Here is a 16,031-nt window from a genome sequence, read left to right as displayed (position 1 = left end):
TCTATCCGAGTTACGTGTATGCACCGTGAATATTCTGCTCCTTTCCTAATTGAATTATAGATGTTGGGCAAACCTGATTTTTAAAAAAAAGGCAGAGTGCTTGCTAATTTTTATCCAAATAGCCTTGTTGCTCCAGAATAGAAGTGAACATATATGTGCTAAGAGATCCATCCATCTCTATATGTAGCCCCCATTAGAATAAACAGAACATACCTTGAAATAATTGTGGTATTAAATATTGCTGTTTATGAGCCATATTGTGATTTTGGGGTAGCAGTTTTCTAAATCTAAATATGCAAGAGTAGTTTTTACTTAATTATTCTAGAAAAAACTGCTGTTACTGCATGTTCACACATTTTTTTCAAATAAGAAAAATTGGGAGACTTCAGAGAGTATAGGATAGTTCAGATTCCTCATGCAGATGTTATCTTGTGAGTTTAAATGAACATTAATAATCACCCCATATGTGCGACCCCATAGACGGCAGCCCACCAGGCTCCCCCATCCCTGGGATTCTCCAGGCAAGAACACTGGAGTGGGTTGCCATTTCCTTTTCCAACACATGAAAGTGAAAAGTGAAAGTAAAGTCGCTCAGTCTCGTCCGACCCTCAGCGACCCCATGGACTGCAGCCTTCCAGGCTCCTCCGTCCATGGGATTTTCCAGGCAAGAGTACTAGAGTGGGGTGCCACTGCCTTCTCTGATACGAAAACATACAACCTTTTTTTCCCACCTGACTTGTAATACATTGATTTACAGAGATGATAAGAAGGATGGGCTGAAGTTCTATACTGATCCTTCCTATTTCTTTGACCTCTGGAAAGAAAAAATGCTACAGGACACGGAAGACAAAAGGAAAGAGAAAAGACGTCAAAAGGTAAAGAATTCAAGTATGGGAAATGTTCATATAAATGTGTAATTGAGATGCTTGCTTAGAAATTAGAGATTTAAAGATCCGTACATTTTTTTAAACAGTTGAGATGCTGGGTTTTGTGCTGAAGTTTTTCTAGAGGTTGCATTCTTCACATGAAGATACCATTCAATCTAACACAGTAATACAGTACTACTGGCAATAAATTCTATTGATTTATTCTCTAAAACTTGCTTTGCTTTCATAAAAGTAGTGGCAAAAATTTCAGTTTTGTCACTGCATTTTATAACTTTTCTCTTGCACTTTCAAATTTCATAAAGCAGTCAACCTTCCATATCAGTTAGAATTATCTGCTTTTGGCATTTTTAACATTATTAATTGTTGGGCTGCCACCTAACTGTAATTAAGACCTTGGTGAGAGAGGTTCGTATCGGATGGAAAAGCATGTGTGGTCAGCACACTGAGAGGATAGTATTTCCTGAAAATGAGCTGCTTCCCTTTGGTGGGGTGGTCGTAGGCAGGAGAACTGAGGTGCCTGCCTTGCAAACACTCTTAGAGGGACAAACCCACCCTCGGGTTCAGGAACTTCTATTTTGAAAATTGTCTCTTTGGGGCCCAGAAATTAGACTTAAATGACTGAAAATCAGTTAATTCTCCAAAGGCAATTAGTTGCCAAGCCTTTGATATATGAATGATGTTTTAAAAAATGACCATCTAGTGTGTGAGTTAAGAGCTCATTAGCATTTTGTGGGCCGGCTCCCTGGAGGCTTGAGACAACTAGGAGGTGCTGGCGCCGCAGGAGTGACAGTTCAGGATGGAAGAGGACTGGAGACTGGAAGACAGGATTTCAGAAAGGGAGCACGGCAGTCGCAGACTGCAGGTGTGAAACGTTACCTCAAATCCTGGGAGGGAATATCTCAGATTGTCATCTGTGTGCTCTTCTTGGGGTTTGCCAGGGGGCTCAGATGGTAAAGAATCCGCCTGCAATGCAGGAGACCCAGGTTCGATCCCTGGGTCGGGAAGATCCCCTGGAGAACAGCATGGCAACCTGCTCCGGTATTCTTGCCTGGAGAATCCCGTTGGAGCGATTTAATGGGGAATCTTGGAAGGGTTGCTGGGTGTTCAAGTGGAGCAATATTCAAGCAAAGACACTGCTAAGGACTGAAGTGCAGAATGGGAAGATGCTGATCTCTCCAAAGAAGAACGGAGATTTGAAGGCCTGTGGCTCTGAATCCCCAAACCTCTTCATGGCACCAGGGCAGAATCCTAAGACTTTACAAGTTCTCTCCTTTAAAGCATGCCTCCTTTCAGATGGCCTCCCAGAATTCCCTCGAAGCAGCAGTGTTCATTTTGGCAAAAATATTTAACTTTTCCACCAGTGTTCTTCAGGGGAAAGCAGTCTTGTCGACTGTGTGTGATTACCCTCAGTACAGAATTATTTGTCATTTCCTTGGTGGTTTTGTCTCATCCTGTGTGCCTCAAACACATAAAATTCTGATGAGAATTTCTCCTTCATTCATTTGTATAGTGGTTCTTTTTTGAATGCCTTCTAAAGGCTGTGATGTAAAAGAAAGGACTATCACCCTCATGGAGATGAGAGTTGAGTGGGGGAAACAAACATTAAAAAAAGTCATGCCATCCTCTGGAACTCATAAGGAGGGAAAGAAATTTGACATTTTTAATACAAAATCTGCTTTCTATAGGAACAGAAAACGAGGCAAGGTAGCCTTCATTTCCCAGGATTCTAGAAACCCCAGGAGTCACACTCTTATTTGGAACAGACAAACCCATGGGAAGGAAGAATTAATTTAGAAAATTTGGGGAGAAGACATCCGTTGTTTCTGAACATGAAATTTCCTTCGTTTGCTGGTGTAAAAACATTTTTTTAAGTCATGCAAATAACGACGTTGGTGTCAGGCTGAAGTTGCAGAGCTGGAAAGTGAGGGATCGGGTGGCTTTGTCGGGGGTGGGCAGCAGGAGGCGAGGTGACCGTGGGGGAGGATGTGGAGAGGGGAGGAGGTCTGTCCCTGAGATACAGATAGAAGAGGCTGGCTGAGCGGAGTGTGTGCGTGGAGGTGGTGGGGCTTCAGGATGGAGCAGCGTTCTAAATAGCAGCAGCTGAGATCATCCAGGTGTAAAAAGGAGCTGGGGACAGCCTTGGGGTCTTCATGTAGGCGGCGTAGCCAGGTGCAGATGTGTCAGGGTCAGTGTTACATCATAGTCAGCTTGTGTGTGTGTGTGTGTGTCGGCCGTGCATTGATGGGTAGATTGGAGGCTGAGCCATTGTAAAGAGAGTGGCAGATACCACCACACTTGTCCCTACCCACTCAGCATTCATCTCTTAAAAGTAAGGGTGATAGCTATTAATTAGTCGAAGACAGTGACTCTCAAGCAGGAGGTATGTTGGAATCCAGAGAAATCTCCCTCCTTTTCTTTCTCTTGATTTTAAAAGCATTCAGACAGTACACACCAGTTGTAAAATGCCCAACCCATCCTGAAGTAAACACATGTGTTTAGAAAATTTGGAGGTGAGTGTCTCCCTTTCCCAGGCATAACTGCCCTCTGGTAACAGCTGTGCATTCATAATACAGGTGTACAATAGATACAGACATATCCATATCATGATATAATAAAGATGTACTTTGTTCTTCTTAATAGTTGTATTATATTCCAAAGTTTGGATACTTCATGAGCTATTTACCAGTTAATGAATTAATGAGTATTTAGGTTGCTTCCAAACTGTCCCTGATACAGCACTGGAGGGGTACCTGTACTCAGGTACAGGTATTTCTTCAGGGTCAGTTCCCAGCAGTGCAGTGTGGACTTAAAATTTTGAAAGGTGCCACCCTCTTGCTCTTGACCCTCTCAGGACTGGACCAGTTTATGCCCCTAAAAGGACTCCTCCAGTTGTGAAGATTATCGCTATTGTTATTAGGCATTATCTTCATTTATTTAAAATTTTAAAATGTAGTTTTTAATGGTTCCTTTCCATTGACAGTTGGGAGTTCAGCTTGGGTGAGATCGCAATCCCCATGAGGGCAGACACCTGTCCTCTCTTGTTTTCCATTCATACCTTCCGGGCTTGGCAGGTGCCCCAGCCATAGTGAACATCTTGTTACCTGGATTTGTTCATTGCAGAGCCACGTGTGGAGGGGCTGTAAGGGGGGCGTAGGACTTAAAGGCTCATAGATCGGTTTCCCGAAGATCATCAGATTTCACGAGGGGAGCAGGAAGGACATATAAACACATATGGAAGTAGGGTCCTCACCTTTAAAAAAGCACCTGCATAGAACCCAAGTTATTTATTGAAGACATTTTTACTGGCAAAGTAGATCTGGAGCAGGAGTGAGAGGGAAGGTAAGTTCTTAACCTTGTTTTTAGTTTGTGTTAAGCTAGTTGCAGGGTTCACTCAAATATTCTGAAATAATCCTTTTGAAACTGAACACTTAAAATTATTTTGTGACAGATAATTACACATTAACAAGTCAGAGCAGTATAAGGGTGGGAAATGATGTCTCTGGAGCAGGCAGGTATTTCATGTGTATAAAATAGATCTAGAAGTATCGTACACTGAAAAGAAGCTAAATCTTAGTGAGGTGAGAATTCTTGACCAAAAATGATGGTAAGCAACTCTTGAAACTGCAGCATAGTAACTTTTACGTGTTGGTGTTAAATTAGTAAGTGTCTGTTTTCTTGGTTGGGTCTGAGTTGGGCGAGGGTGTTAGGAGGTTCTCGACCCGGGAGTGATGGAAAGGGGCCCGCCCTGTCTGCACCCCAGGCTCACTGCTGCCGTGGCAACCGCACTAACCTGCTCTTTTCCTTCCCTCTGTCTCGGCACGCTTGCCTTCCTCCTTGGACGTCAGGAGCAAAAGCGTATAGATGGCACAACCCGGGAGGTGAAAAAGGTTAGAAAAGCCAGAAACAGGCGCCAAGAATGGAATATGATGGCGTATGACAAAGAGCTTAGACCTGACACCAGGTTATCACAGAGCGCACACCACGGAGCGTCTTCTGAAGGATCCTTGTCCCCAGACACTAGGTGTGTGTGTGTGTGTGTGTGCGCGCGTGCGCGTGTGCATGCATGCGTTGTGAGGGTGAGCGGGGCTTGGCTTCCCTGTAAGTGGAAGCGTAGCACGGCTTTGTGTTTATATGGACCACAGTGTGTTTCCAAACTTTCCCTAAAGATGAGTGTTGCATATGTTTTGAGTTTGAAATAATACTTTAGTTTTGTTTGGTGTTGGGTTACTTTGCATCATTTTCCATCTGTGACTTCACTTAATCATTCTACTAATCAAGATGTACTATTTTAACCTCGATTCTGAATTTGGGCTTAGTACCTGCCCATAACTGGCATTTTCATTTTGATAATCGTTTCATTCTTTCTCTGCCTCTTTTGCTTAGAATTTTGCTTTTCCTTTGCCACTTGGTATCTGAAATGATTGGTAGCGATTGATGTGATCAAGGAATAACTTCATTGTTCTTCTTGATAACCTTTCCAAAAGGGATGAACAAAGTTTCCCCCCGCCCCTTTCAGTTTGCTAATCTTACGTATTCTAATTGCAGGAGGAGAATTCTCTTAGGAATTTAAGAATTGTTAGCAATTCAGTAAAACTGTTTTCTTGCAGATGTGAAAGACATGGTCCCTAAGCAGCATCTATCCCAAAAGGGCTTCACTGGACAGGAAGAACTGACCAGTAATTGTAATTTACAGTTAATTTCGTATTTCTGCTTCTGTAAAGGTGGGCTCTTCCATCGGCATTTAAAAACGTGAATAGAGAATTCTTACATCAGCAGTAACCTGGACCTTGCAATAAATCTGTGTTTTAAGAAATGCGTATTAACCTCCATGTTTAGCTCAGACTAATGTACAGAAGATGCTTAGTGCTCGGTGGGTACAGTTCCCATAAATACACTTCCCCACAAGGGCTGCCGGTCACTGACTGACGCAGGGTCTAGATTTTTCTGTAGAAGCTGTTATCAGGTAATGATCTGACAATTCCTGGAGCTTTAACTGAGCTGTAGCCTCAAGTTTTAGTCTTTGTGTCAGTTTATCTCTGTAGAAAGTAAGACTGAAGATACACTTCCGCTCATAGTTCTTTGGGTGAGAAGTACGTGAACTTCACAGCTCCCAGGATGTCATATCTGCTGCTCGGTTTTCTCCGGCTAAGCTCTGACTGTTTATTCGTGCAAAACGTACACTTTGTAATAATCCATACATAAGTCTTTCCATAGGTTCAGATGGAAAAATGAGTTTTTAAAAATCTTTCAGTTGAATTAATCGATATTCATTCTGGAATCAGATTAGACGTGCCATGCTGGGTATAAAATTGATGGATTATAGCCCTTAAATTATTTTGGATACTTTTTATTTTATGAAAGTATAACAGTTTTCTTATTATAAAATAAGATTAAATTTTTATATTTGGAAAAAATTATTCATAATCTTATTACCAGAGAAACCACTGTTTTTGTATTTTAGTGTATTTCTCTTTTTGGTCTTTTTTCTGTACATGTGTATATTTTTTACTTAATGAAATTGAAGTCTGCCCTGTGTTATTTACCTTTTGATTTTATAATGTCTCATATTCCTGGGCTTCTCTGGTAGCTCAGAGAACAAAGAATCGCCTGCAGTGTGGGAGACCTGGGCCAATCCCTGGGTTGGGAAGAGCCCCTGGAGAAGGGAATGGCTACCCACTCCAGTATTCTTGCTGGAGAATCCCTTGGACAGAGGAGCCTGGTGGGCTACAGTCCATGGGATTGCAAACAGTCAAACGCAACTGAGCGACTTTCACACGTTCCTGTTTTAAGTGTTATTTAGAAACGTGGTTTTTAATGGATGTACTCAGGGTAACTGAGGGAAATTTGAGCATTAAGTTTGATGGTATGTATATAATTTATTCTTGTAAGTAATACATTTTCAGCTCATCACACAAACTAATGATAAGTTTTCACTCTCTTTGTAGATCATCAGGAATGGTTTGATTCTAAGCATACGTTTAGGATGGGCCTTGATCAAATGCTTGTCCCTGGCTCCCCACATCAGTTGGGAAGCAGGGTGCCCCCCCCGCCCCTGTGCTTCCCCCTTCCTCGCCCTGTTCTGGGTGTTGCAGCTGCCTGACCCTGGGTCGCAGCCACTCGACCCTGCCCTCCCGCAGAACCCCGAGGGCTTCATTTGCTTCTCCCACTGAGTCTCCACTGCTGACCCTTCCTCCTGTCCCATCTTTTCTTCACTCTTCCACATTCTCTTTCCCCTAACAGATAACTCCTGGTGCCCCTGCAGCTTCAGGACCACCCGCCCGGGCTCACACGAGTGCCATGTCTCCTGAGGCTGATTCTGCCTTGCTGTTGGGGGGTGCTTTTCGCTCAGCAGTCACCCTCCTCCTCATCTCTTGTCCAGCCTACCAGTGTCCCCTGAACAGGGGCAGTGACACCTCGAGTGACCAGTCAGCCCCCTCTCCACTCCACCCCACCACCGTCACAGAGCCCTGCCCCCCAGGCTCTCCTGCTGTAATTCCCGACATTGGGCATGCCCTGCTCGCATCTGTCCTCCATCCAGTTTTGTCCTCCATTGCCTCCATTCGGCCCTCTATCACCCCGAACCTTACAGAACAGAGCTCTGAATTGTGCCATGATATTTCCAGCCCCGGCTCCTCACCCCATCAGAAGCACTCTGTAGCCTGTAGATAAGTTTGTTTCCATTTGAAAGTTGTACCCCGGCTATGACACAGTTACCCACACGGGGCCACGCTCCCATCATCAGGGAATCCAGAGTTTCAGGTATCTACATTTTTAAAATACGCTAAAACTAAGAACAGGTCAGATTCTTCCCCCACTGAAAATATTTTTAACTCCCTTGCCAACAGTTGGCATAGTTCAAAAGACAGTCATATGCACACCATAATGTACAGTTCATACTGTACATGAGGGAAAAAGGAAGTGAGTTACAAATTATGTTTATATTGAAATTAGGGAAGAAAAAAGGAAAAAAAAACCAAAACAGTAGTCTTTTGCCATTTAGAGAACTTTTCTATGCAGTGATGTCCTGGGGAAGCTGCTGTCTGAATTCCAAAGACCCGACGTGTGTTTGCCTCTTCCCTTCAGAGAGAGAGACACAAGCTGAATCCCAACAGAAGCCAGCAAATAAGTGTGAGAAAAGTCAGGACCAGAAGAGAAGAGTGGGAGAGAAGGAAGATGGGCATTGAGTTCATGAGTGACGCGAGGAAGCTGCAGCAGGCGGGGGGCGCGGCAGAGCACAGGACGCCCGCCGGGTTTGTGCTTCCGCTTGCTCCGGTCCCCGCCCCCACGGCCCCCTGCTTCGGCGTCACGAGAGGATGCTCTGCCCTGTACTGACCACACGTCCCATAACCCGGGTGACTAACGCCCTGCGGCGCTGCCCAGCCCTTCCCACCCCCAGCGGTACCCCCAGGGTCCCAGCATTCTTCTGAACTCTGCCAACTAACACGGAGACGCGTGCACCCTTTCAGAGTTTCTCTCTCCCGCAAGCCTTGGAGGCAGCAAGAGGGCTTCTGCCTGCGGCACTGTGTTCCTTCTCTCTCTTTTGGCCATAAATACATCTCTCCTGTTCAAGAAGACTACCACTCACCTCATTCTTGACTTCTTTCTCTGTTCTTACCGTTCATTTTTTTTCCCCCGATTCATCTGCCATTTGTTAAGGTCTAGTTATACGCTCTCAGTTTAATCGCCGCTGAAATCTTCCACCTTGGATGCCGTTTTCAAGTTCAGCGCCCTGTCTTGGAGGCTCCTGTCTTACAAACGTGTCCGCTGCGATGCTGTGAAGGGGGCTGTGCTGTCTGTCGCTTGTCCGTCTGTCTGATCACGCACTTCACAGCTGTGGCTCTGAAACCTCCTAACCCTGGAGCTTTGCCGCTAAAGTCATGATTGCATTGTGCTTGGAAGCTCTTGTGGGCCTCGACCTTGTCGATAGTACAGGGAATAAGCGTGTGATTTCTGTGCCTTGCCGTGTTCTGATTTAAATGTACGCTGATGCCTGGTGGCCGGGGTGGGGGAAGTCTTCTTAACTGACGCCACTTTCTCCCACCCCTGGCTCTGGCCCGCAGGTCCCATGCATCGGATGTCACGGATTACTCGTACCCGGCCACCCCCAACCACTCTCTGCACCCGCAGCCTGGGACCCCTTCCTACGGAGCAGGTGACGCCCCGTCCCACGGGCCGGCAGCCCAGGCCCCCGAGCACGAGTTCCGGCCCCCGTCAGCCTCGGCCCGGCACCTGGCCCTGAACAGGCCCCAGCAGCCCCCACCACCCCCACCGCAGGCCACGGAGGGCCCCCAGGCCCCCGCACCCATGGCCCCAGCCGACTACGGGTAAATACCCCATCTTGGGCTCACTCTGGGGCTCACCATTGCATGGGGGTCTTGCGGGTGGGTGATGAGGAATTGTCACTGAATAACCTGGAGAAGGAAATGGCAGCCCCCTCCAGTATTCTTGCCTGGGGAAGTCTATAGACAGAGGAGCCTGGTGGGCTACAGTCCATGGGGTCACAAAGAGTCGGACATGACTGAGGGACTAACACTGAACACTGAGCCGAACTCTGGAGGCTAGGATGCAGCCAGGAATGAGCGGGTGCAGATACCATCCGTTATGAGAAACTCTGTTAGGAAAGGCAGGGTCACGCCGCTCCCCTTTTATTACACATAAGCCTCAGGTTTGTGTCTATGTTCGTGAACACACATTATCTTTGTGTTTGAATGATCAAGCCAGGGCCTTGGCAAAGGACAACGTGCCAGTTTTGTGAGCGGGTCCCAAATGCTCCAGAGAATCCGAATCTCAAAGGAGACAACGATAATAAGCAACACAGGACTTCTTAGACGTGGATGCACGTAGCCCTGGCCTCTGGGCACCCAAATGTCATTCTGCCTCCAGGTCCTGTTGTTCTGTGTCTTTTGGGAAAGGTTCAAACATCTCCTAAAAAAAGATCCTCATGTTAAGGGCTTATTAAGTTAAGCACTGCCTGTATTTTGGTAAGCAGTCTTTTTGGCTTAAGCTCAGTCTTTCAAGAGTTTAGTCCCTCCCAGTTGGCACCCAGGGGATTGAACACGTGTTTCCACGGACAGGGTTTTCTCCACTCTGGAGCAGCGAGGGTGGCGCTCTAAACGTACATCCCTCAGCCCCCAGAGGTTTTCTCTCCGACCGCAGGGTCTTAGACGGTCCCTGCAATTTGGTTATCTGTAACTCAGGGTTCCCACAGAGTGTTCTGAGGCTCTGAGTGTCAGGCAGAGAGAGTTTGTGGTCCAGTTGGTTTGGAAAACCCTCAGCTAAATAGAACTCTGCAGGTTTCTTGGCTGGAGGGGTTTTCGAAGCTTTGGATGTTCTGATGGGCTTTGTGGGCTTTGGGGAATTTATATGGGGACGGGATGTAAAATACAGAATTTGCCAATCTGATTGGCCTCAGAACCCTTATAAGACAGATTTCCAAGCACCTTTTCTGAGATGCCCCCGTGTAACAATGCCTTGTCCTGCCTTCTTTGTGCTGCAGTCAGCTGTCCAGCGCTCTGTAGACGTCACCTTTTCCAGTGGTTATCATTTGGTGCACGTCAGCAGACCATCTTGAATCCCATCACAGTGACTTGTGATGACCTGTGGTCCAAAGCATGGTTGTTTGCGTCCTGCAGTGTTTCACATGACAGCGTGGGCAGTGTCTTGGGGGGTGGGGCTGCTGTCTCCGAGGTGGGGGATACCCTCTGAGGATGGGACCAGCCATTGCTCTCTAGTGATTCTTTGCTTCCTGTCTCTGACAGGATGCTGCCGGCTCAGATCACGGAGTATTACAGCCCCTCAGGACCCCCACCGCCCCCGCCCCCACCCGTGATCCCCTCCGCACAAACTGCTTTCGTCTGCCCCCTCCAGATGCCCCTGCAGCCCCCCTTCCCAGCCTCCGCCGGATCCGCCTACGCTGGCCCTCCCCACCCTCCCTCCGGTGGGCTTGTGGTCACAGCCCCGCCGCCCCCAGGCCCCCCACCGCCCCCGCCCGGCCCTCCAGGTGCCGGCTCCTCGCTCTCCTCCTCCCCAATGCACGCCCCTCCGGGGGCTGAAGCCAAGAGGCAGGAGGCTGTGCAGCCGCCTGTCAGCGACGCCCGCAGCGACCTCCTCGCCGCCATCCGGATGGGTGAGTGCCCGTCCCAGGACAGCGGCCCACCAGCCATGGCCTCCTCGGTTTCCAGCAGCTCCAACCTCCACCAGATGGCGTTTAGGAGAGGGTGACAGGAGCCTCGGTTTTGTTTTTTTTTAACAGCTGATGTGTTTTTTCAGCACCAAGTAAACACGGTGATAAAGCACTGAGAATTCAGGAAAGCTTTACTTGACTAGGAATAGATTATAAAAATGATCATCAATTAATTGGATCTTCTTTTTTTCACTGCATCTTACTCTAAGGTCAAAAGTATAAATTAAAGAAAATGAGCTCCTGTCAGTGATCTAGTTTTTCAGACTAGTTTTTCATATCTAGGATACGTATTAGCCTTTTCGTATTTTTAGTTTGATGTGCCAGTGAGCTGCAGGCCGACCAGGAGTATGGTCTTCATGACGGAAACACTCGTGTTGGCACAATTGTCCCAGTATAGGGGGCCACTGGAAACCTTGAAACAGCCTCTGGTGGCCGGTGGCTCCCTGGTTGGGCTGTGCTGCTCTAGAATGTTCTTTCTCGGTGCTGATGCGCGCTGGAATCGTAACTGACTATCTTACATTTCAACACATCACTTAAGGAATGTCACGACTCCTATACATTTTATTTTTTTTCTTGGTCCTGTAACATCTATTTCCCAAGCATTTCCCATCCAGTTTCTAAAACGTTTTATGCTAGCGTCAGTAGGCCAAAAAAAGTCTAATAGGCTTGTTGGTCCATCTCTGTTTAAATCGGAGCGAGCGGAGGGATTGCATTCTGAGCCGCGTCTCGTGTCTCTAGGGATTCAGCTGAAGAAGGTGCAAGAACAGCGGGAGCAGGAGGCCAAGCGCGAGCCGGTGGGCAACGACGTGGCCACCATCCTGTCCCGGCGCATCGCCGTCGAGTACAGCGACTCGGACGACGACTCGGAGTTCGATGAGAACGACTGGTCCGACTGAGACGGGCGCCCAGCAGGCCGGGCCGGGCCGGGGGGAGCGTGTCGACAATGTCAGTGGTCCCAGCACCCAGATAGTGGTATTATAATCCCGTAGCTTAGCCACTTTTGTATCAATAATGTGAGATTGCTTTTGCACATCCAAAACTTCTGGGTTTTTTCAGTATTTACTGTGTAATACTTAAGTGCCACTAAACATAGCAAACCGTGCTGCACACGAGGAAATAATGCTGTAACTATTGCATCGTCCTGAAAACAGCCTCTTGCTTCTTTCTCTCAGCCACAAACGCGTTTAGTGCTGTTTGGGTTCACGCTCCTTAATCATGAAAATCCTGCAGACTTGCTGTGTGTTTGTGAAGCTGCCTGTTGTCAGGTCTCTGCGAGATTCAGGACTGTGCGACAGACCAGTGTCTTCCGATCAGTAAGCGATACTGTTTTCCACTTTTTTTTTTTTTTAATGTGTTCAGAAGAAGTTGGTTCTCAAGAGAAAGATTTGACAAGTAGGAGACTCAGCTGTCTGAGCTTGCACTGTCATGGCTGGTGGCCTCTGTCTCTCTGGAGGCTCTGCTGAAGAACCTCATTTTCTCTGCTGACCTTGTGAAATATGAACTTGGCCCTTCTCAGGCAGGATCCCTCACGGGCGTTCATGGAGTCAGTGCTTGCTGGTGGTTTCTGTAGGAGGTTTCAGCAGCACAGTAGGAAGGAAAGTGGAGAACGGCCCTTTTTCCTTTGGTGTCGTCGGGACGGGGGTTGCACTCAGCACCCTTGGCGGCCTCTGGAGCTGGGGAACCAGCCCACACGGACCTGGGATCAGAGCCCGTACAACCTCTCTCCCAGAACCACGTCCCAGGTGGGCCCACGTGGAGGCCTTGGAGCCACAGAGAAGGCTCCAGGTGGCACCTGGCCCCAACTGATCTTGAGTTCTGAGAGCTTCATTTAGGTGAGAGGAGACTGTCGCATCTTTTTCGCCTTCCCTGGTGCTGTGGCCAGTTAGGGACCCAGCCCTCGAAGCACACGGGTTCCTCTTCCACTTGGTGGTCGGCACACCACCCTTGACCAAGTACCCCAGGGGAGGGTCGACCCTTCCTTGTCCCTTCCCACCTGGTGACAGGTGAGCCCCGAGCGGGCCTTCCTGTTCCAGACAAACTGCTAGGAAACTTGTGAATGAGAACTTAGATTCTGTAATGCTGGGTGGAGGTGAACTGTTTGTTTGAAAGAAAAAAACAACCCAGGCTTTAATCTCAGGTGTAACTTCACAGATGTACAAAGACACTTTACCCCCGAGCAGTTCTGACTTCTCTGCTGTGTGCAACTCGGGTCCTAGTGATGCTCAGTTGTGACCAAGGAATCTGTGGCTAAAACAGAGATGTTTGGGTGGATGTAGGGTGTCAGCAGGACCCTGACTGCTGGGGGTGGGGGGTGTGGTTGCTGAGTTCTCCCCAGGAAGCTGCTGCTCCACCATCACGTCTCTGTCCCTGAGGGACACACACGGGCTGTGGAAGGTCCCGGTCATCCTGTAAGGGCTGCCTGATGGGCCTTGAGTCCCCTGGGCTGGAACTCGAGAAGAGCCTCAGATCTGTATGACCCTTGTTTCCAAGCTCCCAGGCCAGGTTGTCTGAGTCTTTTCAGCTAGAACCAGCTGTTCAGGCGCATGCTTGTTGGTGCTCCTCACCACTTTGTGTTGCCTCTGAGTAGTTATAATGAACGCCTCAGTTCCTCTCTTTTAATTTCTCTTTTTCTCCAGTGCAGAGGCCAGCTATGTTGGCATTTTCTTGGGACTTTTACCAGTTGTGGTCATATTTTGTCTTTCTTTACAGTATTTTGTCTTTAGTGTTACTTTTGGATACAGAAGCACCTGTGTCCTTCTAGAACCTATGTTTGATAAATCTTCTTTGTCTCTTTTTTTGTAATGTCCCTTCTGTCCTCAGGATGGAGAGAATGCATAAAGCTACTATCCGTGTCAGGATTTCTTCTATTTATATCTTATCACAGTAAAATTAGTGGCACTTTATACATATTCATGAGCCTGTTAAGTATTGGTTGTCCTCCTGTAGTTTAATCAACAAGTTATTTTCAACTTGATGTTCTGACCAGTGAAAACGCTTTTGCTCTGATGTGTTATGTAGCCTCTAAGAGAATGGAAAAGGACTAAAATCCATTTTAGATTATTTTTCGCAGTATTTTTCTCAGCACTGATTTATTCTAAAAATGAAATCCAGACTTTTTCTAATACGATAGCACACGAAAAGGAAAAAGTGACTATTTTGAACTGTCCATTTTCATTTTCAAGAAATATTTACGAGAGAAATGGAGAAAAACATTTAAATGCATACTTCCTATCTATGGATTTTACATTTTAAAGTAAGCTCTATGTTGTAAGGTTATTTTTTTGTTTAGTCTAATTTCTTACAAGCTTTTTCTCATGTCATGGATCAGGTAGAGGGATGAGAAGACGACTCAGAACCACCCATTAACTGCACGCATATGATGTAGTCAGTTTTCTGTTGTTTAGCCCTAAAACCATAAGATTTGGTCACTTATGTTTTTCTTCAGTAAAAGTATACTGTTGGAGAATTAGCATTTTCATTTCAGTAAAATTTTAGAATGTCGAAATCTTTTCTGAGCACCACGTGGCTAGATTGTGAAAGTTTTGTAATAATTTGCAGCTGAAATTCACGATACATTTTCATCCATTGAAGACTCATGGGAATGTATCAGCCAGAGTAGCAAGTAATTTTTGTTTTCTAAACAAGAGTCTGTCACCTTGCAGTATTACCAATGCTGTTGTACACTGAATTTAAAGTGGTATTAAAAAAAAAAAAAACTCCTGGTAAACAATTTTTATCTGTTTGTATATCTTACTATAGATTATGTACAAGTAACATCTAAATAAAATTACACTTTTAACCCTAAACAGTTTTGCTTATTGCAGTATTGTATGGTTAACCTTTTGGGGTGGGAATAGAAATTGGGGCTTGGTGGGGTTTTTAATTAGCCTTTCCATTATTCCCTGGTGGCTCAGATGGTAAAGTGTCTGACTGTGATGCGGAAGACCTAGGTTCTATCTCTGGGTCCGGAAGATCCCCTGGAGAAGGAAATGGCAACCCACTCTAGTACTCGTGCCTGGAAAATTCCATGGATGGAGGAGCCTGGTACAGTCCATGGGGTCGCAAAGAGTTGGACACAACTGAGCAACTTCACTTTCACTTTCCATTATTAGATAATAAAAGATACTGCTCGGATGCCATTTAAATTTCTACACAATTTTTGTGTAGATAAGAGTTGAGGTTGGTTCTGTGAGTGACTTGGGAAAGGACTGGTATAGTTTGAAAGCGCCATTCCCGGAGCAGGAAGCAACCTGCCCAGGATACTCTGGCATCTTAACCACATCTAGTCTCAATTGTAGTGACTGATATTCTGGAGCATTGATAGCTTCTGAGATGCTTCCGTCTACTCCTTAAAATGATCCTTTGAAAGGGGGCGTTCTCCCTGTTTCCTGTGGGAGAGAACAGAGTGAAGCTCAGCTGCTGGCCGGGGAAGGTTTCTGATGGACCTGCACCGAACATGGGGTCAGCACTGCAGGGGATTGTGGCAGCTGAGGTCAGGGGGCAAGAGCAGCCACCTCAGGGGGAGCAGGCTGGCATCCAGGCTCCTGCGGCCGCTGCTCCAAGCTGGCTATCCACGTGCTGTGTTCTGCGAGGACTCTGGTCATCTGTGTGTCTGAGCCCCAGCTCGGCCCCGACTCCTCCACAGCTCCTCGTGGAGTGATTGGATAGATGGTGGATTTCCGAGTTACTTTGTTACCAAAAGTTAGCTGTGTGCAATTTTTTAAACATGAAGCATTTTGCCAGGTACTCTGTATTTCCAGCACTTGTCCCTAGATGCCTGGCTCCCACTGTATTTACGTTGCGTCCTCCAGCAGCTGGGCCTCAGCAGGGCAGGCAGGGGCATCATATTTACTGTTACAGCCTGTTTGTCAAGCAACAGCGCCTGGTGCTTCATAGGGGTCCGTACATATTTATTGACTAATTTATTTACAGAGCTTCATCAGAAAGGGAGTCTTCATCAA

At 46.8% G+C, this 16,031-nt stretch overlaps 1 protein-coding gene across 5 annotated transcripts in view; it reads left to right on the top strand.

Annotated features, from left to right (window-relative positions):
- Nucleotides 1-14,876, top strand: part of WASF3 (WASP family member 3) — an 80,023-nt gene extending 65,147 nt beyond the window's left edge. For 3 of the 5 annotated variants that reach the window (XM_059892106.1, XM_005213793.4, XM_005213794.5), the window contains exons 6-10: nucleotides 758-875; nucleotides 4,733-4,908; nucleotides 8,948-9,211; nucleotides 10,646-11,013; nucleotides 11,809-14,876. In XM_059892106.1, coding sequence (XP_059748089.1) covers nucleotides 758-875; nucleotides 4,733-4,908; nucleotides 8,948-9,211; nucleotides 10,646-11,013; nucleotides 11,809-11,966 — 1,084 coding nt within the window. In that variant the 3' untranslated portion in view covers nucleotides 11,967-14,876. Of the gene's footprint in view, nucleotides 1-757; nucleotides 876-4,732; nucleotides 4,909-7,970; nucleotides 8,138-8,947; nucleotides 9,212-10,645; nucleotides 11,014-11,808 lie in introns of all 5 variants that reach the window. The other 2 variants (XM_005213798.5, NM_001193013.2) reach the window with 2 other exon arrangements.
- The last annotated feature ends 1,155 nt before the right edge of the window (nucleotides 14,877-16,031 follow it).

This window comes from Bos taurus, chromosome 12 (assembly GCF_002263795.3).
Source record: "Bos taurus isolate L1 Dominette 01449 registration number 42190680 breed Hereford chromosome 12, ARS-UCD2.0, whole genome shotgun sequence".
NCBI classification, from domain to species: Eukaryota; Metazoa; Chordata; class Mammalia; order Artiodactyla; family Bovidae; genus Bos; species Bos taurus.
Note: the sequence above shows the minus strand (reverse complement) of the source record. Positions and strands in the feature narration are given on the sequence as shown.